The sequence below is a fragment of the Mercenaria mercenaria genome, chromosome 2, assembly GCF_021730395.1.
Source record: "Mercenaria mercenaria strain notata chromosome 2, MADL_Memer_1, whole genome shotgun sequence".
In the NCBI taxonomy this organism is placed as follows: Eukaryota; Metazoa; Mollusca; class Bivalvia; order Venerida; family Veneridae; genus Mercenaria; species Mercenaria mercenaria.
Genome location: NC_069362.1, coordinates 106,558,974 through 106,581,673, shown reverse-complemented (window position 1 = coordinate 106,581,673; position 22,700 = coordinate 106,558,974). Strand labels below are relative to the sequence as shown.

Sequence of the window (22,700 nt, the reverse complement as noted above, 5' to 3'; positions counted from 1 at the left end):
GCGGACATTTTGATAGAAGGGCGCTACAGTTTGCCAAATATTTTCTCAAATTGAAAAAGATTTCAAATGAAACAACTAATGACAAAGTTAATCTGGTGTAGGCGATGTCAGATAGATGGTAGGAATATTACTGCCTCTCAGGCTAGGGATGTGCACTGTACTGAAGATATTGTGAAAAGTTCAAGGGTATTATATATTTAAACCAATTAAGAAATTCACCAGGCCTATCTGGGAAACAAAGAAAAAGGATGTGTTTGCAATGCTACGTCAATTAGGTATGCCCACTTGGTTTTTGTCTCTCTCATCTGCGGATACAAGATGGTCTGATCTGCTGAAAATGTTAGCTTGCTAAACAGTGATGTGGAGATAAACAGATAATGATATACGCAATCTATCCTGGGAGCAAAAGGTCAAAACTTATACAGAAAATCCTGTAACTTGTTACCGTTGCTTTGACCCCATAGTTCGCAGTTTATTAAAACTGGTACTAAAAAGTGCTCATAATCCTCTGGTGTAATTTCAGATTATTTTTATCGTGTCGAGTTTCAGCAGAGAGGTTCACCCCATTAACATGATAAAGCATGGGTTCAAAATTTCAAAATATAATGAGTGCAATGTTAGTGAATTTACTGATTATGTTGACAGTACCTTAAGTGCTCTCTGTTATTGCTGATATGTCAGATCTATTCAGTGCTGATTCATCAACATTCAAGGTCGTGTTAGAAAAAGATGTTAGAAAGTGCCGATTTGGTTTCCTTTGCCACAGCTCCAGAAACAAATGGTTTTGAAACCACTCGAGTCAGATGTAGAGAAATATAAAAAGTATATGAAAAGATACAAGAAGAAAATGTATAAGAAAAAAATGGATTTGATATGTCCTACAAGCACTTTTTGGAACTGATTAGTGGCATCTTTCTGAACAAGATTATATAATAATGCATAAGAAGTACACTGGAATACACCAAAAGTGTTTTTTGAAAAGAGAACCGAAAGACATTGTCTCAATTCTTTTACAATGAAACTGTGTTGATGAGCTTGGAAAAGCCAAAATTGATTTACAATTCATTTTAGATCCAGATGCCTATGCTATGTATATTGTTTCTTATATATGCAAAATTCAAAGAGGAATGAGTTCTTTGATGCATGCTGCATGTAAAGAGGCAAGAAATGGTAATTGACTGAACCGACAAAGTGAGACAGGTTGGAAAGTATTTTCGTAACAGTGTCGAAGTTCAGTGCTCAAGAAGCAGTGTATTTAGTCTTCAAAATGTCATTAACAAGAAGCACAAGAGTATGTTACCTTTATCAACACATCTACTCCTGGAAAAACGCATACATCTTTTGAAATCCCAAAACTGTCCTTGTATGAAATGCCGATAATTCTAAAGATGTTATAGCAGAAAATGCTATCAAAAAGGTACTCGAAAAGACCTAAAAAGGCTTGAAAAATGGTGTCTTTGCTGATTATGTTTCTAAATTAGACATAGTTTTCCCAAAAATGACACCTTTCAGACAGTGTAGAAAAATGTTATTATGACATTGTAAGCTGATGATGATGACTTAAACCCATTGAAAACTTAAATGATAGCCAGACATTTGTTATTTCAAAAATGGAGGACAAATAGGATAAGGAAGAATGCCAGAGTAATATGCTTATGATAAGTTATAATCTGAAGTCAGATGTAAGAGAACCATTTTAGAGAGAAATTATTGTTTTGGTTTTTACCTGGCGCAATGAAGACTTAGATTCTTCTTGCCAAAATTCTCTATGAGTCTTTCAAGGATCATTACTTGGCAGTCATGGCAAAATAGTTGCAAATGTATGGTATATGAACACCATGCTGACCAGATAGAAATAGCAAGTGAAATGGCAGAATTGACGAAGAGATGTTTGATGGAAATAGCACTGGTACCACAACAACTGAATTGATACTTGCTGCAGAAGAAGTTTGTAGGAGGTCAGATGCATTTGTGTACTGCATCAGATAGAGAGCTGAACAAGACCATTATCGTTATCGGCTTTGAATTAGGTAGGGGATGTATCAAATGCTAGGGTATGAATCGAATGAAATCTTACTGCCAGAAGAAGTATATTTAGAAACTTCTACGGATGCCTTAATACAAATCAAAGACGTTTTATATCATGTTAATTCATTGGATCCAAAACAAAAACTGAAACACTGTATGCCTACTTAATCAGGGAGGAGTGGTGTTGGTAATAGTGTTGTCATAAAAGCTATCTTTCAGAATTATATCGTTTTCTCAATCTAAAAGAAGGTCCAAAACTCAGATGAAACTCGGATTCTGTTGTGTGCTTTCACAGTGGAAGGCAGCATTCAATATAAATGGTTCAACAATGCAAATAGCTTTTTTTGAAGGCTACATGCAATGTAATCAGCATTAACTTGTGAATGCTTAATACATTTTAGTTCTAAATTACAGGAAGCATTATCTGTTATTATCTTGATGAATATCTATGGTTTCAAAGAGTAAGCTGTCCTTTATAGATCTAAGGCTGCAGCAGTTAACTGGCACTAACAAGGCATTTGGTGGACTGTGTAGTATTGCAGTTGGTGAATTTTACCATTTACAGCCTGTCAACAGGTGGATGGATATTTAAAGACCTTGATAGAGTGCCATTCTGCTTTGTCCAGAAATTGATGGAAGTTATTTCAGAATGTATGAGTTGGACTGAAATTATGAGACAGAAAGATGATATATCTTTTGCAGAGTTATTGAATAGGTTCGGCATAATAACCTGACAGATGTAGATAGAGCAGAATTGAAAATACGCTGAAGTAACCCAAGCGCAGAATCTCGAGCCAAACCAATTTACTGCTCCACACATATTTGCTGAATTACTTTCATGAACTTGCATATCAGGAGATAATTAGGACGTAAGCAGGCCCAAAACATCACAGTGACTTCTCTTGATGTTGGTAATGTATCCAAAATTGTCAAAAGATAAAACAGGTAAAAAACACTTAGATCACTTCCAGATGATCATAAAAAAAAATGGTTGCTTTTCGGACTGTATGCAATTGTAGTGGATATGGTGTATGTTTAACAGTCAATCTGAACCCAGCAGAGTTGGCCTAAGAATGGAGCTTCATGCTGAATTCTGTTTGTTGAATACTGACAAGTAACAGACCGATGAACGAGTATAATTTGGGTCCTGTTTGTTTTACCCAAAGTAGGAACTGAACTAAAGACAAAGATTCAGAATACAGAGGATTTTACTGTAAGCCAGTACATATAGCTGGAACACCTGTATTGATGTTGACAGGACATTTTCATACAATAGGAAAAACTATTCAGAGATAACAGTTTCCAATTACAGCCAGCTGCTGAAGAACTGTTCAGAGAACTCAAGGATGAACACTAATGAGGTTGTGGTTAGACAACAACCCTCCCTTGAGAAAATGGGGCCCATTAACATTATGTGCTTTAAGTAGGGGCAGATCTCTTCAGAATCTTTATATATTGAATTTCAAGTGAATAGGCTTTGAAAGTGGATGAAGATGTTGTGGTAGAAATGGACAGGTTACAAAGAAGTGCCAAGCTGGTAATGCTATCTCCCTTAGGGACACCGTGGGATTCTTCTTTACTTTTCAAGATAAATTTATAATAATTGCAGGTATTACATAAGGGGCATTGTGAAACATGTAAAAAGCTGATCAAAATGTGTTAACAGCACATATTATTGGTTTAGCAGAAACAAGACTGTGCCAGACCAGTTCATGTTGATGAATATGCCATAGGGGTTTCATCATCTAAGAAATGTCCAACAGACAGGCATGCATGCAAGAAGGACATCTCATCGGTTTAGCCCTTATATATTCATGATGATGTAAATGTTTGCAGTAGTCCAACTCCTTCAGTTCTACTCACTTGTATTTATTGTAGTGTCAGTATAACACATCCTACAAAGTATGCAGGTTGCAGTTGTTTTACAAGCCCCTCGCTTATCCATACCGCACCTCATTCAACAATGGAAATGAGCTTCTTCAACTTTGGACAGAATAAACCACTACTGATAACTGGTGATTTCAATATTGATGTATTTCTAGGATAGTCATACAATCTGGAACTTTCATGTTTCAGAGGCTTGGATGTACTCAGATTAGTTGTGGAACAGACAACAGATAATGTATCTGCTTTAGATTTAATATTTACAAAATGTTTCAGGGAAATCTGGAACCTTAGAGAATCATATTGGACTGACCTAAAGTTGGTGTACTTTCATACCTAAGATACCAGAAAGTGTTTCAACCAGCATAGAAGTGAGCAGTATCAACTCTCTAGGAGAGTTATACGGGCTGGTGGTTTTTCTGAAAGGGGTGACCACTATTCTCAAAACTAATTCAAAGGCAGATCCAAGGCGTGCCTTATTCGGTGCTTTTGATGAATCATACTGTAAATCACTTTATATCCGCGTGATCTTGATTTCGCTAATTCCCGTACTTTGAATTATTTTGAGGGATTCTATTACGCGTCGGGAAGGTCAGAAATTTATATTTGCGATGGTTCGTCGTACATTTGCGAAATTCCAGTTCCGGAAGTCTTGATTGCATTTATGCCATTTTTCCGTACTACGGAATTTTATGACATCACCAAATACGCGTTAGATACATGGGTCTCGTAGCGTATGCAAACAATTGCTTTGTTCGACTGAAATTGATTGAAAGTTGCCTGTTATCCTTTATTCTTTTAAGGGCATTATTCTTTTACATTTAATAGCTGATAAATGTTGAAAGTTTGTTACGTCATTTCATAAAAAAAATGTAAACAATGTGTGATAAATTGTCATCTAATCCTATTGTTAATCTAAACAAAAATGGTGTAAAAAAGTCAGGTTTTGTCAAGAAGACACGAGCTCTGTTGTTTGATACCTACAAAGTGCATTAAGGAGAAGCTCTCCTGTAACACTAAAAAACCCGAAGTTATTCATGTTATTTATATCCTGCCAGCAGCTGTATTGAAAAATCCAACTCTAGACCTTATAATAGTGTTAATTCTGTCTTTTAAGCAGTATATTTTACATGGAATGTAGTTTCGAGGAGTTTTGTTATACTTATTCATAATAGTTATATTGAATTATAGTACATTCAGTAATCATCGTGTACAGGCGGCTAGTATTAATTGCTGAACTTGACCTATTTGGTTAGGTCTGTATGTTATGAAAGAAAATTTCGCGGATTAATGAATTCGCGTGCACTCGATTCGCCTAAAAATAGCGAAAATTAAAACACCGCAAATAATACAGGATTTTCAGTAGTAGTGATGAGGTAAGCGATTGATGTGCAATTTTTTTTTGTTTCCCCTGCAGGGGCATATAGATTTCTTAAAGTAATTCCCGTAGGATCATTACATAATATAAATCTGGAACCAATCATGTAATAGAAAAAGATGGTAACCACGCAACTTTACAGCAGACATAGTTTGATTCTAGTAATGAGAGGTAATAAATGTGCCCCCAACCCCCGGTGTACAGGCTTAAGGCAACCATGTTTAGAAATATAATCCTGCTACTTATTTTATTCCACATTTGGTGACCTGTCATTGCATGTGAGTTGCTTCATGTCTGATTGTCAGCAGTCATGTTTGAAGACATATTTTTCCAACATCTTGTATATTTTATTTGCTTTTTTTCGTGTTAAATATAGTTAAACAGAATACATGTACATGTACTGGTAGTTTTAACATCGTTGTCTATGTTAAAAATTTTGTTATTATAATCATTTCTATAATTTACTGTCATTACAATGACCAACTGTTAATTTATTTAATGTATAAAATGTTTGTTTACTTCTGTATACTATGTTAATGTCATATGTAACTGTACTTGATAAATGCAGCAGTAAAAGTTTTTTGGATTGTCATTGTGAATGGTTTTATCAATACTATTAATAAGTTCTTGTTCAAGTTATTTTCTTTTTCCTCTTTCATAGGAAGATGACAAGTTTACTTTTATTTTTATATCGTTCAATGAATTTTCCATCTTTTGTTATTTTATCTTTACAATACTAGGAAAATGTAAAGTTTTTTTTTCTGCTGCTAAAACAGCATTCAGAATAAATAATACTTGAAATTAGTACAAAAATGAAGGTGGGCCAATCTGCATCACATTAAATTTCTTGTAGTAATAAATGTGTTATTATTTTGTAGTTCAAAATTTTATTTTGTAGCTTTGTAATATGTAGTTTATATACTTTAAATTAATAATGCAGTTTATATATTTTATTGATTGAAACTTTTTACTTCCAGTTTTCCCATTGCCCCCCATATTCAGAATATTGTGTGGAAAAATAATCTACTAGTAGAAAGCATCTGAAATTTATATAGTTATGTTTTGCTGTGTTTATTTGTTTTTTGTTGCAAATTATTGGCAATGAGTTGTCTTCCAGTTTGGACTTTGAAAAATTATTAACATTAGTGACGATAAGTAAAGTATTCTGAATTAGAAGATTTTCAGTTTGCCTCAATAGCATATTTAGTTTTGGTGCATGATGTTAAAAAATGTGCACACAATGGACAACATGGTTTTATTGAAAGCTTTCAGTCGACTAATATTAAGCAGCAGTGCCACATTTAAAGCAAACAGTTAAATCTTGGCAAGGGCTTTGCTGAAGAGTTGGCCGTGTTCAAGATCCCTGAGATTGGCCTGTATTAAATATGATGGGTAGCTCATGAAAAGCTGCTATTCACAATAACCTTGATGAAGCTGTATGATGAAGCTGTATGGTGGTATATCATAGTCATTTAAATTTTTGGATGTACTCACAACATTACTGCGCTGTGGTGATAATGAAATTCGTGAATTTATTACTGATCCAGCTATATGTAATATGTTTTAGATAATTTGAATAAAAATACTTATTTGGTACTTGTTTTAAACTGAAACAATATTTTGCAGTTTTTGCAACAGCACATATTTCCAATTTTTCTTATGATTCACATTTTCCCTCTGGTACATACATAGACTACATAGGTCGCTACATTATTTTTGCGGTTTACAGTGCTTACCTTTACCTTTTCATAGTTAGCCTCTATAGTTAAATGATATTTTTATGTCAGAATGTATAGTTTTATGTTAGTTTACATATTGGTTAGAAATACAGAATAAGCTATGGTAAATGTTTTGTGAGCTTTGGTAATGAACTCAGTAACATCAGCAAACTTGAGGTTTTTTAATATATAAATGTTATATTTTCAGTATGTTACAATATTGGCTAATGTTTTAGTCTTCAAATGCCAAATCATAACCAGTTACATTATTAGGTTGCCCGCTTCTTACACTACAATGAAAATACAAGAGTTTATGTCTGACAAGTATATTTTGACATATGCATACATGTCTCTGAAAGCTTGTGATCTGTGAATGTGTTGATAACTTAAAAATGTTAAATTGTCTGTAAATAAAAAAATATATAAATTGATAAAATAAGTTTGTCATATTTTAGCCAAAAAGGTCTGCGATGTTTAAAATTTTGCTTCCATAGAAATGATATCTTGCTGGTCATGAACAGTCACCCTCTAGATTATCATGCAGAAATACTAGTGTAAAATGCACACAGTCGTAATAAAATAATTAAAGATCAGGTAAAAAGAATTGAAGTTAAATTTGAAAGACTTCTATTCTGTTAGGTATCAAAAGTGTCAGTTTGCTATGGACTCTTCCAGACAATAAAATTCTGCCATTCTCCTGCTGTAACCCCTAATGTTAAAATTTAAAGAAATAATTATTTAATGACCGTCAGCAAAAGATAGCTAATATAAAATTAATGCCTCAAAAATTGTGAATACACCTTGTTTCCTTATGTATAGTATTCACTTCCAAAACTTAGTCCTCTGCAACTTATGATAACATTAAAAAAGAGCTTATAACCATTATAAAGAGGTTTCCCAAGATGCTATCACCTAATGCTCCAATTGTCTGTGAGATTTTTTTTCCACCCATTTTTAAAAGACTGAAGAAAGTTTTAGTGTTTGAACTGTTTGTCAGCTGTCACACTTGTTATGTTACCATCTGCTGCTGTCTCTGGTTTCTTTTATCTTCATAAAACTTGGTCAGAATGTTTTTTATAATAAAGTGTTGAATGATTTCGAATCTGGGTCATGTGGGGCCAAAAATTAGGTCACTATGTCAAATCAAAAGAAAACCTTGTACCGGATATACACTCTAGAGGCCAGTTTCTTGCTCCAGTCTTCCCAAAGCTGTCGAAATGTTTGTTTTTATGGAATCTTGGACAACCACAAATATGGGGCATGTGGGTTAAAAAAAACTTGGTCACTAGGTCAAATCGAAAAAAATACCAGTACCACTCAAGATGCCATCTTAATCAGAATTGGTCATAATTTTTGTCTTTGTGACAAGTTTACACTGTTATGATGTGTTTCTCAGGTGAGCGACCTAGGGCCATCTTGGCCCTCTTGTTATGCATTTAACATAGGGGTAACTGTCTTCAGGGTGGAGGAAAGATTGACAAATGAGGAGCCGAAAATCGGGCCTTTTATAGTTTTAGCGCAGCTCCGCATACGACAACGGTACGTGACGTACGTGGAGATAGCTACTGTCCAATCGGAAACGACGTTACATAAAACGTACGGTGACACCGGAGCAACCGGAAGTAAACAATGTCGCGGAGCGAAAGACCGATATAAGCGAAGTATTTCTCGCATATCTTTCTAAATAACAGTATTCCAAGCGGATCACCGATATAGATTGATCAAGAACAGGTAGGGGTATCGATTAATACCGTGTTTTAGGTCTGACATAAAATACGCGCGCCGAAAACGTTGATGTAACTTCTGGTTCTATGCGATCAAAAATATACATGTACAAGTTTCATGTTACTAATCGTGTTTAGATCAGCTGGACGGCCTAACATTGCACCCTCCCTAAAAGGAATTCAGTCCCTGAATTGGAGTGAAAATGAAAGTACTCAGTAAGGAAACTTTAGTAAATGAAAGCTGGTGGAGAGTCAACTGATCAAAACTAGATTGATTAAAACATTCATGTAATCATGAAATTAAGAATGACATGCATGTTAAATCACACAAATATACAACAACATAATTATCGTTAAAGATAGCGACTGTTTTTCAAATATTTTATACAAAATCCGCGGCTAAACATTTTACTGAACTACCTTAACTTGCCCAACTATGACAACAAACAATAATACAACTGGCAAATTCAGCAACATATAAGTCTGTAATTTCTTACTATTCTTATAACTATGTTTATCAAAAGTAATAATTAAACAATAAGTAAGTATCCTATCCTCGGCCGAAAGAATAGCTTACTTTAAAACAAGGCATAAGATTAATAATTAAATTTATGGTTACAGTTTGACGCGTTACTTTTACAACTTAAATATGTCTTGCTCCCCTAAAACTAACACACTAAAGGTATTCTGCTTTAAAATAATCACATAAACAGATTAACAAAATTACACAGTGTAACAAAATTACACCGTATAAGAAAATTACTCTGTATAACAAAATTACACTGCACCCAATATAACATTTACTTTATATTCCTCAGAATATTATTACTTGGTATTCTTATTATATTCATACTAAACTCTTAACACGGTATCCTTATCCTAAGTGCCAGGCCTACTATAAAATGATTCGTAAACTGAAACAGGAATATAAACATCCCAAAATAAAATCTCAATCACAGTGGCACATTAAAAGTACAAAAAGAGTGGGGAGACAAAAGGGCTTGCACGACCCTGGGCGCCAATATATAATAATACATTAATAATACCTGTCGGGATCCCAAAAAGTGACTGCCTATTAAAGGAGGAAACGGAGTTTTAACCCCCGGCCCACCGGCTTATGTCAAACAACACATGTAAAGGTGTGTGAAATGGCACATGTAAAGGTGTGCAAGGTACATGTAAAAGGTTTGTACCCGCAGGGCCTCCAATCGGACATTCTTAATCAACTTACATACCGAGAACCCTGCTAAGGCTCATGAGCAATTAACAATAGGACAGGATTTAAGTCAGCAATAGGTGTAGGCCTAAAAGTAGTAACATCTCCTGGTTACCATAAACAAGTCTCCCATAATATTCAAGTATTCTATTAGTAATAGCAAAAATAACGCATGTGCTGACAATGATTTATATACATATAAAAATGTGCAATAAACAACTGACCATACGGAACCTTTACACATTACATATAAAGATGACTCATGGATACCTTTAATAATATTCAACATCTATATACTGCAAAATCCCATATACATTTCTAATATAGCTATAGCAATATGATCTTAAAGTAATAGTGCACTATTAACAGAGTATGACCATTTTAGATGGTATTTAGGGTACAGTGTCAAAATAAAACAATACAGACTAATGGCTAAAAATTAAAAATCAATTAGTGATAAAGAAATAGCATTAATTAATAGGAAAAGTTATATACTGTTAGTTTAGTTTAAATAGACATTTATGTATAAACTAGACCTTATACTGGTAACACTATTTTAGCATAAAACATTAATTATAATTAAACTTCTATTTTCACAAATTTTAAGAACAGTACAACACCAATAGTAATACCAAAAATTGATTACACTACGTAATCCTATTACATAACAGTTCATCAGACAATTCTCTTCTTCTGTTCCTTAGTCGTAGTATGTCCTCCGTGGTGTGTTTTGTGTGTGGTCATCGGTCTCGACAATGCACTGGTCAATAAATAAATCCTCGTCTATGTTAGCCTCTGGATATTGGGCTATATATGAGTATTCACATGGAAATTGGGAGTTAAGTATCTGTAACTGTTCTTGGTATCCAGTAAGGGCACTGTAATTTCCGTGATCATTGCCCTTCAATAAAGGGTCTGGGAGTTCATTCCAGGAATTGTCATTTTCCCATCCATCATATGTATTTGTGGCAGTTACGGGTATCATCTGCTGTCGAAGCGTTTCAGCTATGCTTAAAGCTTCAAACCTGGTTGCGGTTATCTCAGCTTCCTTTAAAGTTTTAGGTAGCCTCTCCAATAAACGTAATCGAATATTGGAATCACTGATAGCTTCAATGAATTTGTCTATTGCAAAAGTTTCAGTCAAGCCCATGGAAAAATTAGGATGTGCCAGTTTGGTCAATTTCATAATATCTTGAGCTAAGTCTGAGATAGACTCTCCGGGAAATTGTCTTCTGTTTCTCAGTTTGACTTTAAATATCTCTTTCTGGTTTAAGGTTCCATAGCGTTCATTCAGTTTCTTTACTAAGTTGTTATAGTCCCATTTCTCATTCTGGTCTAGATCTAGAAGAACTGATCTAGCACTTTTAGTAAGACAACTTGCTAAATAAAGTCCCTTTGTCTTTTGATCCCAGCTGTTTATTTGGCAGATTATGTTAAATGATTCAAGGAATTCTTGTAAATCTTCTTTTCCATCATAAGTAGGTGGTTTAAGAACTACATTACAGTTTGAATTTGTACTGCTTTCTTCTTCTTGGTTTACTGATTGGTAGTCATTTTCTGTCTCAGACATCATTTTATCTATATAGTGCATATGAGGAAGTGAATTTAGATTTGCTTCTGGTATAGCATTCTCACTAGGATATTTCCTCACACTGTTCTGTTGTAACTCTTTAATACTCTGAAGGTCATGTTCTAGGACTCTTAATTGTTCATGGATTTCATAATGGTATTTTCTATGGGCTTCAATACTACTGGAAAGATCTTCCACCAATTTCTCAAGTCTCTGTTCAATCTTAATCATTACAGAAGTCTCTGGGTTTCCACCAAGGTGCATTCCTCCTTCTCCTACGCTTTCATATGGATTAATATCTTTTTCATGATTTAGGTATGTATTTTCATATTCAAGCTGAAGATCATCATCAACTGCTTTCTCCATTTCAGTTGTGTTACATTTCAATGTATTGGAACAAGCCATCACTTTTGGTCTATTTCAAGGTAATTGGCAGGTATTGTGATGTAGAGATTCTCTTATATTTGGTAACAGCAGTCCCCCTAACAAATGGTCCTTGGATCTAATGGAACCAGCCAATAGAATCCGTGGAGCTTAATTTTATCACCCAGGAGTGTCGACTTAAACTAGTAATAGGGTGATAGAATGGTCAATCGTTCCTTTAATGTACTGTATTATACTCGAGGTAGATGGTTGCTTATGGTTTCTGCGGAGCTAATGTCTTCATCGGAGTTGATTGTGGAGCTACATTCCTTGTGGAGCCAAAATACAAATGATGTGGAGCTATTTCTATGTGGAGCCACTTGGTTGTGGAGCAATATTACGGAGCTTAGTTGATCAGGTTGCTGGAACTAAATGTTGGTACATACTGGTTACTTTGTTTGTTGTGTTGATTCTCTACAGTCAGTCTTGAAATAAATATCCTGCACTTCTGACACCAGTTGTTCTGCCGGCACTCCTGCCTAGGACCGGGAACAGTTGTTGAGTTGGGTTCGGACAAAGAGTGATGACATTGTACCTATATCTCTAGCAAAGAGGCAAAATCAGTGTTCAGTCACACATCTTTTATTCAGATATACGGTTCTAGCAGTTCCAAGTATAAAATATTCAGTAGTTTACAGAGTATTCATAAATTCCACATATCTCCAGAAGTTACTGTTCTATGACTCTTATACAGTATGCTTAGGTCAGGATAAATTGATATTTGTGGAGCCGATTTTTATGCATTTAACATAGGGGTAACTGTCTTCAGGGTGGAGGAAAGATTGACAAATGAGGAGCCGAAAATCGGGCCTTTTATAGTTTTAGCGCAGCTCCGCATACGACAACGGTACGTGACGTACGTGGAGATAGCTACTGTCCAATCGGAAACGACGTTACATAAAACGTACGGTGACACCGGAGCAACCGGAAGTAAACAATGTCGCGGAGCGAAAGACCGATATAAGCGAAGTATTTCTCGCATATCTTTCTAAATAACAGTATTCCAAGCGGATCACCGATATAGATTGATCAAGAACAGGTAGGGCTATCGATTAATACCGTGTTTTAGGTCTGACATAAAATACGCGCGCCGAAAACGTTGATGTAACTTCTGGTTCTATGCGATCAAAAATATACATGTACAAGTTTCATGTTACTAATCGTGTTTAGATCAGCTGGACGGCCTAACAATATATACAATATATGTTATAACAAAAAATTTATTAAGATCTGCATATATAAAAAACCTACAGTAGTTTTCATGACAGGTTAAGAAATAGTTTTCTTGCTCACTGGGCTGGCGTTTCCGGTGATTTTACTCATGCCGGCAAAACCCATCTGGCACCCCCACACCGAACTTGGTCGAGGACTTATTGGCAAACATATTATTTAAGTTTGGTGAAGATCGGATCAGAAAACAACTGTGATTGTTGTTTTTTTTTTTATATAAGACAATGCTGTAAAATCTGGAAAATAAACACTTATGATAATTTTAGTGACACTTTCATGCGCCTATTTTGATATGCGCTTATACTCAAGCCAAAACTATGTCCTTATATCTGATAATTATGCGCTTATGTAGGAAATTTCATCATAGAACAAATGTATGATATATTTACGATGAGATCTTCAAACACAACAAATTAACATAGTAAATAAAGTGAATTAAACATAATATCTTGAGAAAATCGTTTGGAAAAAATGAGCTTATTTACTAATTGTATAATACCCCTTACAGAAGAAAAAGGCCTGCTGCGTACTCTTGCTGTGTACATACAGCGTATATGATGCATACATGATGTGTACTGAAATCAAGGGCTTTAAATAGTACGCAGGATATACACCGCACATACACCGATAGTACGTTTGTAGTACACTTTTGACATGCAAATAAGTTGTGCCGCGTACTACTTGCTGCGTACATGCTGTGGACTACATAGTACACAGGATGTACGCTGGAGGAATTTAGTATGCGGGAAATAGTACGCAGCATATATGCGGCACATACACTTTTCACATGCAAATGAGCCTGCGGTGTACTTGTAACCCCTGCGGCGTACATGCTGTGTACTCCTGGCCCCAGTCCTGTGGCGTACATGCTGTGTACTCCTGCTGCATACATGCTGTGTACTCTTGTGGCGAAACTGCTGTGATAATGTAAATTCCTTACCCCACCAACTTTCGTATGCAAATGCTGATCATTTGGACAGAAAAAAACAGAAAACAGATAAGTGACATGCATCAATAAGTATTTACCCTTACCAAAATAATGTAGATTGATGTTATCAAATAAATTAGTATGCTTTTCTCCATCCACTTTTCAAAGAATTAAATCAATTTTTGAAGCATGTAATTTGGTAAACATTTGAAGAAAATGGCATAACTACATCAAGGGGAAACAACTTTAATGCAACTAAATATAAGTGTTATGATTTATTATAGACGATGTGTGCGTAGTATGTATTTATTTTGATTAAAATCCATCTGAGAACAATCTAGGACTGGAATTATATAAGCATTTATACATTTTTACGTCCATAAAAAGTAGCGCACCAAAACATTTTGGATTGACTTTTTCCAATGGGGCGAGCGCAATTAGCCAAAAACGTTCTGAAAATATACAAGCGGCAAATCCAATGAACAACTTTTTAATTTGGTGAGGCCTTAATGAGTTAACATAATGAGCATTAAAGCCTTTATAAAACATGATAGAATGGTGTTTTGCTTAAGAGTATTCAAATAACAGTGAGAGCTATTAATTCTTCTCATTCGGGCGCTGTTGAGGCATTATCTTGGTAATTATTTCAAGTATTACAAAATGTAATGCAACGAAGTTCAAATTAGGCTTTTCAATTATCCAAGTTAGAAAGCTCCAGGATAAATTCAAAATGAAAAAGAATATATTTTTACACTGCATGCAAGGTGCAGCTCAGAAATCATTGAAATGTAAGCTTCACAAATGAACATTGCAAATAGTTTGGCAAATTTTCATTGTTCAGAATACTGGTAATCTGAACTATTCTATGCTATTAAGATAAAAGTTACTCGGAAATCAAGTTCTTGCTTCCAAAAAATAAAAAAAAATGTACAAATCCTTCCTGCATGAAGTGTACTTCAGACTTTTACCTAAAAAAATTCAAAGTATAAACACCAAAAGAAAATCGAACAAGTCCCTCCTGCGTATATGAAAAAAGTCTCTGTAGTGAATTCGAAATATGTTCAAATCAACCGATTCTTACAATTGTGTATGTAAGGTTGGATTTCAAAGAAATATGGATCAAAAAGATCGTCTCGGTGTTGGTGAGACATATATTTAAGAACTGTCAAATTCTCATCAATCATATGTTTTACATAATCATGAATCGTTCCTTCAAGACATAAATGCCCTAAGTTGTACCACTGTAAGGTGTTCTGTATACTTACTGTAGCGGTTCTCGTATCGGGTGGCCTCGGTAGCTCAATTGATAGAGCATTGACATGGTAAGCCGAAGGTCCGAGGTTCGAATCCCGGTCGAGGCTGCACATTTTTCCTGAGACTGTTACATTTGGGGGCTCATCCGGGATTCTCACCCTTGGAGCCCATGCAGGGCGAAGCAGTTTGGCTGGGGTGTGCATCTGAATTTGGTTAACAGTCTGCGGCTGACATTGGCCAGGAGTGCCAATGTCTCGCAATAAGAGGGAAGGTGTGTAGCGGCTCTCATATCGGGTGGCCTTGGTAGCTCAATTGGTAGAGCATTGGCACGGTAAGCCGAAGGTCTGAGGTTCTAATCCTGGTCGAGGCTGCACATTTTTCCTGAGACTGTTACACTTACAAAGTCTGTTGAGATCAAATAATCTGTAATAATATTAATTTCTTCAAACTGACACAGATATTTCTCAGAAAAAACATTTTCTCTCAAGGCTCATCTCAACAGACGTAAGAGACAGAGGCAAGAGATATTGTAAAGTTTTTCAGAAAGTTGTATCAGAGAGGAATTATTTTATGGCCATGTGCTTTACTTTAAATGACTCTAACGACTGATGCCAGTCTAGGTGTTCTGAAACAATTAAATGTGATCTCTACCTAATAAGCTATTTAAAGCAATCCTTTGGAAGCATAGAACGCAACCCAACAGCATGACAGCAATCTCGGTTTGACTCTGTCTGATCATGGGAGGTAATAAAATGTGCGTCTACACACACATGCTGATATTAATTAGACGGAATATAAACCTTATTAAATCGAAGAACAAAATAGACAATTTCTGCAAACAAGTAAATTTGCAAACTTGAATACTGGAGTTTGTCTTATGCTATCTAATAATTTAAGATCGGTAGCGATTCAATGTTGATGAATAACGATCCGCTTAGTTCTGGAGCGTGTCTAGTTAATTTATCTACAGAATGCCAACATTATTGCAATGTGCTTTATTTTTGTTTTGTTTTATTCTACAGATGAATGCAATGACGATCCGTATCCAACAAATTCTGATTGTATCAATGCAATAGGTAGTTATATATGTAACTGCTGACATGTGCAGGGATTCTGGCCAAGTATCCTAATAATCATTTTCTAAAGTTACTTCCCTTTATTGATTTCCTCCATCACATGTTAATGTGGTTACCTCCCCTATAAAAATTTCCCCCATTTATCTGTTGAATTACTTTGGCGTCATTTTGTACATTCTCGGTGTCTTTTAGTGTTGCTTCAAGAAAATTATTCCAGATATATTAATTACAGTCAAGTTTGCTTTGATGTCATCTTTATCACAATGTCACACAGGAAAATCAGTTGTAAGGCTTTTTTTAATGTGGATAAAACAGCAGACTTATTATAATAATGTTGTTGCCAGTGACACTGAGTTTTTTTAATGAAGTTTGTAATTTGAATAATAGCTGAGTAGATACCTAATTTAGGACCTCAGTTTAAGTGATGTTCTAAAAATAAAGAGATTTTTGTGATAAATGATTAATTTAGTTTTTCACTTTTGATATATACTGACAGAAAGGTAGGATGCAGCTTTAAAAAACAAAAACTAAAAGACATATAAACATAATTTGGCAGATCCATTAAAACAAAATGGACATGTAGATATAATGTAATATACCTCATACAAATCTGTGAAAAGTCCTCTGCAAACCAGATTTTTTCACAGACAGAATTTTTAGCTTTTTACCATGTATTGAGCATAGGCGATGATTATGAAACACATTTTATAACATTTCAGCATGTTTTTAAAAAAATGTATTTTTTACCATCAATGCTCTCAATACCACAAGATTTGAAACATTGCACGAACAATGGGAACACTTACTTGCACTGGGCCCTCGCTTTGTGTAGCGCATGTCATAAATCGGGTACCAAAATTATACGCTTCGATAAAAATATCTGTCCAAGGTGCAAACAAACAGTTCCACTATGTAAACAAACCTCGTGTAACACGTACTGTAGCGATAATCCTGTATAATGTAACAGTATTAATTTTGGTATCTGGCAACGATATGCGCAGGTCAAAGCAGGGATCAATTCGCAAGGAAGTCACTGTTCCATAAAAATTTAGATTGACTGATTTATAATATTTATTGATTTCCTGTCGGAATACAAATTTATGACACTTGTCAAGACCAGTGTCATTTGACAGAATGGTAACAGACATGTCTATTGATACCAGTGATTCATTGGTAGGGGTTAATTTAAAAGTTTAATTGGCTATAGTTTCCATAGTGTTGTGCGATGTTTCAAATCTTGTGGTTTTGAGAGCATTGATGGTAAAATAAACAGACTGAAATTTTACAAAATGCATTTAATGATCATCGCCTATGCTCAATACATGGTAAAATGCTAAAAATTATTGGCTAAATTTAACCAGGGGCGGCAGAGAGCGGGGTGGATGGGGGTCCAAACCCCAAGTGTCTGTGGATTTTTTGTCTTGGTGTGGACAGGCTGTAAATGGAGGAATATTGCAACAATTTTTCCATTCTTTATTCTGGTTAAAGTCTGTAAATACTGATTCTTTACCATTTTATTTGACTTGCTTGCACGTAATTAGCAAGGAATACTTGAACACTATTTAAGTGTTGACATTTTAAGGTTACTTTGGTGGTAGTTGATGTGTGTTCTATAGCTATATGCAAAATATGAGGATTATTTTTTAAATTTTCAGATAAAGCTGTGTTGACCTCACTGTCAGGAACATTTGCTCTTCCATCATCAGAAATGCTGCTCCTAAATGAGAGTGTAACAAGTCAGTTTATAGACATCAATGTAAGTTAGAGTAATGGTAATGAAACAGGTCATATATAATGAGTTTTTTTTCCAGCAGTGTTTTCAGTCACAAAACAGCTAAAAGTTATTATCTAAGCAGTGTCCCTATATTCTCTACCAGTACTCTACCAGTACCAACTGGTTTAGACAACTTCTCCACATGAATAACAGGTGAAGGAAATAAGACCTAGATCTTTGTTTTCTGTCGAGTGAAAATTGAGAACATCAGGTTATTATGGGAAATAAAAGACAGTTTTCCTTTCAATTTTAAAAGTTTACTGCTTTCCCAACATAAATTTACACAGAAATTAAACGGATTTAAAAGGAAGTCTTAAGTATGAATTTGCAAAACCTTGATCCAGGGAAAATATCTGATAGAACTGTTGTCAATTTATGTGACTGAAATATTAAGATAATTTCATGTTTATAATTAAAATGCAGTGGATTCAAAGCAAACCTGCTATCAGCTAGTTTACAATTTATTACAATGTATAAGATCAAATATATCGCTACATGAAAATATTTTTCTTCTTCAAGGTTGTGGAATTTCATGTTAATCCGTTCCTGTGGAGTGACAACGCTAGATTTGTAGACTCACAAGTGGTGTAGAATATCTTAGAGCCAATTGTTATTGATATATCAGTGGACAGTATAGATGCGACAGCCAGTCATATACAGGTTTTGACAGTTTCTGTTGCTTACAATAGTTATCTCCCTTCATAAAACTAATGTTAAAGTGGTGAGGATGGGGGATTTCAAAATGAAAAGCATTTCCTCACATTTTCAAACAAAAAACAAAAAAGTTGCCATGCTGCTGAAACATAGTCTGGTTGCTGCTGGATATTGCTATTTACAGTAGTTAACTCTGTTATAAAGTAGTTTCAACCATTTTGATGAGTGAATTTGATACCTAAAATTATTTACAATTATAGTTACTTCCCTTTACTATACTGGCAGACTTCTAAACAAGTTTTATTCAAATATTCTTCAGTTTTGATTCTTGCAGTATTTTGATCATATAGCTACATTGTATTGTATAATATGCTTTTGTACAATGTAAATTTAACTTTATTTTAGGCAATAATTCCAGATTCTGAAGACCTGCAACATCATAAAGTGAAGGTAAGGTCAAACCAGAGTGACATGCACATTGTTATACATCCAGAAAATATAACTGTTCACCTAGAAATCTACATTAAACATGAAACACCTCCTACTCTCTTGGATTATGCTATCTTAGGTAAGACTGAACTTTTTTGGATTATGATATCTTCGGTATGACTGAACTGTGCTGGATTATGATATCTTAGGTAAGACTGAACTGTCCTGGATTATGATATCTTTGGTAAGACTGAACTCTCCTGGATTATGAATCTTAGGTAAGACTGAACTGTCCTCAATTATGATATCTTCGGTAAGACTGAACTGTCTTGGATTATGATAACTTAGGTAAGACTGAACTGTCCTCAATTATGATATCTTCGGTAAGACTGAACTGTCTTGGATTATGATAACTTAGGTAAGACTGAACTGTCCTCAATTATGATATCTTCGGTAAGACTGAACTGTCTTGGATTATGATAACTTAGGTAAGACTGAACTGTCCTCAATTATGATATCTTAGGTAAGACTGAACTGTCTTGGATTATGATAACTTAGGTAAGACTGAACTGTCCTCAATTATGATATCTTCGGTAAGACTGAACTGTCTTTGATTATAATATCTTCGGTAAGACTGAACTGTCCTCGATTATGTTAACTTTGGTAAGACTGAACTTTTTTGGATTATAATATCTTCTGTATGACTGAACTGTCCTCGATTATGATATCTTAGGTAAGACTGAACTTTTTTGGATTATGATATCTTAGGTATGACTGAACTGTCCTCGATTATGATATCTTAGGTAGGACTGAACTATCCCGGATTATGATTTCTTAGGTAAGACTGAACTATCCTCGATTATGATATCTTTGTTTGGTAAGACTGAACTTTTTTGGATTATGATATCTTAAGTAAGACTGAACTGGCCTGGATTGTGATATCTTAGGTAAGACTGAACTGTCCTGGATTATGATATCTAGGGTAAGACTGAACTGTCCTGGATTATGATATCTTTCATAAGATTATTCTCTGCTGGAGTATATCTTCAGCAAAATGTATTCCACAGCATTTTGATAACTCAGGTAAGACTGAACTGTCCTTGATTATGATATCTTTCATAAGATTATTCTCTGCTGGAGTATATCTTCAGCAAAATGTATTCCACAGCATTTTGATAACTTAGGTAAGACTGAACTGTCCTGGATTATGATATCTTTCATAAGATTATTCTCTGCTGGAGTATATCTTCAGCAAAATGTATTCCACAGCATTTTGATAACTTAGGTAAGACTGAACTGTCCTCGATTATGATATCTTAGGTAAGATTGAACTCTGCTAGATCATGATATTTTCAGTAAGATTGAGCTTGCTGGATTATATGTTATTGTCATATATATTAATCTTCAGTTTTGAAAGGATTTACCATAAAGTGTAGTGGTACATGCCTTATTATGCCCCTCTTTGAAGGAGAAGGAGGGGTATATTGTTTTGCAGATGTTGGTGGGTCGGTCAGTCTGTAAGTCGGTCTATTTGTATGTAGACCAATCCGTTTCTGGATGATAACTAAAAAACATTTATGCCTAGGATCATGAAAGTTGATAGGGAGTTTTGTCATAACCAGCAGATGACCCCTATTGATTTTGAGACTAGTAGGTCAAAGGTCAATGTCACAGTGACCCAGAACATTTAAACGGTTTGTTGATAATAACTCAAGAAAGCGTATGCCTAGGACCATGAAGTTGACAGGGAGATTATTCATGACCAGCGGATGACCCCTATTGATTTTGAGATCAGTAGGTCCAAGGTTAAGGTCAAAGTGACCTGAAACAGTTAAAGAGTTTCTGGATGATAACTCAAGAACGCGTGGGCCTAGGATCATGAAACTTGATAGGGAGCTTGGACATGACAAACAGATGACCCTTATTGAATTTGAGATCAGTAGGTCAAAGGTCAAGGTCATGATGACCCTGAACTATTTAATGGATTTTGGATGATAAGGCAAAAACGCTTTGGCCAAGGATCATGAAACTTGATAAGGAGGTTGGTCATGACCAGCAGATGACCCCTACTGATTTTGAGGTCAGTAGGTCAAATGTCAAGGTCACAGTGACCTGGAACAGTTAAACAGTTTCTGGACATATCTTGAGAAGGCTTGGGCCTAGGATCACATAACTTGATAGGGAGGTTTATCATGATCAACAGATGACCCATATTGATGTTAAGTCATAGGTCATGGTGAACATTGACCTGGAAAAACGGTTTCTGGATGATAACCAAAGAATGCTCAGTCTAGGATCATGAAAGTTGATAGGTAGGTTGGTCATATCCAGTAGATGACCCCTATTGATTTGGGGTCAGTAGGCCAAAGGTCACATTGACCTGGAACAGTTAAACCATTTCTGGACGATACCTAGAGATTGCTTATGGTCATAGGATCACGAAAATGATTAGTAGGGAGGTTGATCATGACCAGCAGATCACCCCTATTGATTTTGAGGTCAGTAAGTCAAAGGTCAAGGTCACATTGACCCAAAACAGTAGAACTTTCGTGTACAGTGACTAAATAATTTCTGTTCTTTGTGCAATTACTGGATGCATCAAGTGGGGATTTCGTGTTCTGCAAGCTTTTGTTGTTTTCTTGTAGACACATGTTGGAGGATCTGAGGCACCGGTACAGCTTCAAGTTTGCCAGACTTTGGAACAATGAACAGATTTCACCTTTTTAAAGGATTCCGATATACTGTCATTGGTGTGAATATCTAGGTTTTTGATGTTGTATTCCATAAGCTTTAAGTTAAAAAATTATCCAATCTGACTAAAGTTCTTGATCATCTTAAAAGTTAGGTATGAAGACAGCCTTTCTGCATAATCTAGATTTCCATGGAACATAAGAACATGAGATTTTGTTTCTAAACTATCTTTCAGAAATATGACATCAAGAAATAATAACAACCAAGTCTGGAATCTAACCCAGGCTGCTGTGGCAGTTTAGCGCAGTTAGAGATGTTTTACTCTCTACTCCTTTTTCTAGTTAAATATGAAATTGAACAGTTGGGGACAATCCTAGTTAATTGTGTAAAAAAAGCTTCAGCGGGTAAAAATTTAAAATGTTGGTCTGTATGTAATGGAAAGGCAATTATAATGAAAAACGTTTTTTTACAAGTAAAAAGACGAAGAGTTATGAAAATGCAGTATGTGGTTGTTACCGTATACTTTTTTTGCAAGATGTATTAATGTTTTATTTAGTGCTTCTTTGTCACGGGTACTAAACAGTGCCTGCGGTACTGACTGTGCCGACGAAGATTGAAGGCACTTCGCTTCCTGTACCGCAGGTACTTCGTCAAACGAACGAGATCGGTGAGTGATTTTTGTCATTTTTGTCATTTTGTTACTGCATGGAGTATTTTTTCAAA

General features: G+C 35.2%; 1 protein-coding gene across 7 annotated transcripts in view; it reads left to right on the top strand.

The window, feature by feature from the left end:
* Window positions 1-12,415: 12,415 nt before the first annotated feature.
* The window catches only part of LOC123564828 (uncharacterized), a 44,277-nt gene continuing 33,992 nt past the window's right edge, over window positions 12,416-22,700 (top strand). The window contains exons 1-5 of one of the 7 annotated variants that reach the window (XR_006689045.2): window positions 16,417-16,714; window positions 18,085-18,185; window positions 18,723-18,863; window positions 19,263-19,307; window positions 21,932-22,532. Coding sequence is in view for 4 of the 7 variants with exons in the window: in XM_045358681.2 (XP_045214616.1) it covers window positions 16,693-16,714; window positions 18,085-18,185; window positions 19,263-19,425; window positions 21,932-21,951 (306 nt within the window). In the remaining 3 variants the exon portion in view is untranslated. Of the gene's footprint in view, window positions 12,981-16,416; window positions 16,715-18,084; window positions 18,186-18,722; window positions 18,864-19,262; window positions 19,426-21,931; window positions 22,533-22,700 lie in introns of those variants that run through there. The other 6 variants (XR_006689044.2, XR_006689042.2, XM_045358682.2 and 3 more) reach the window with 6 other exon arrangements.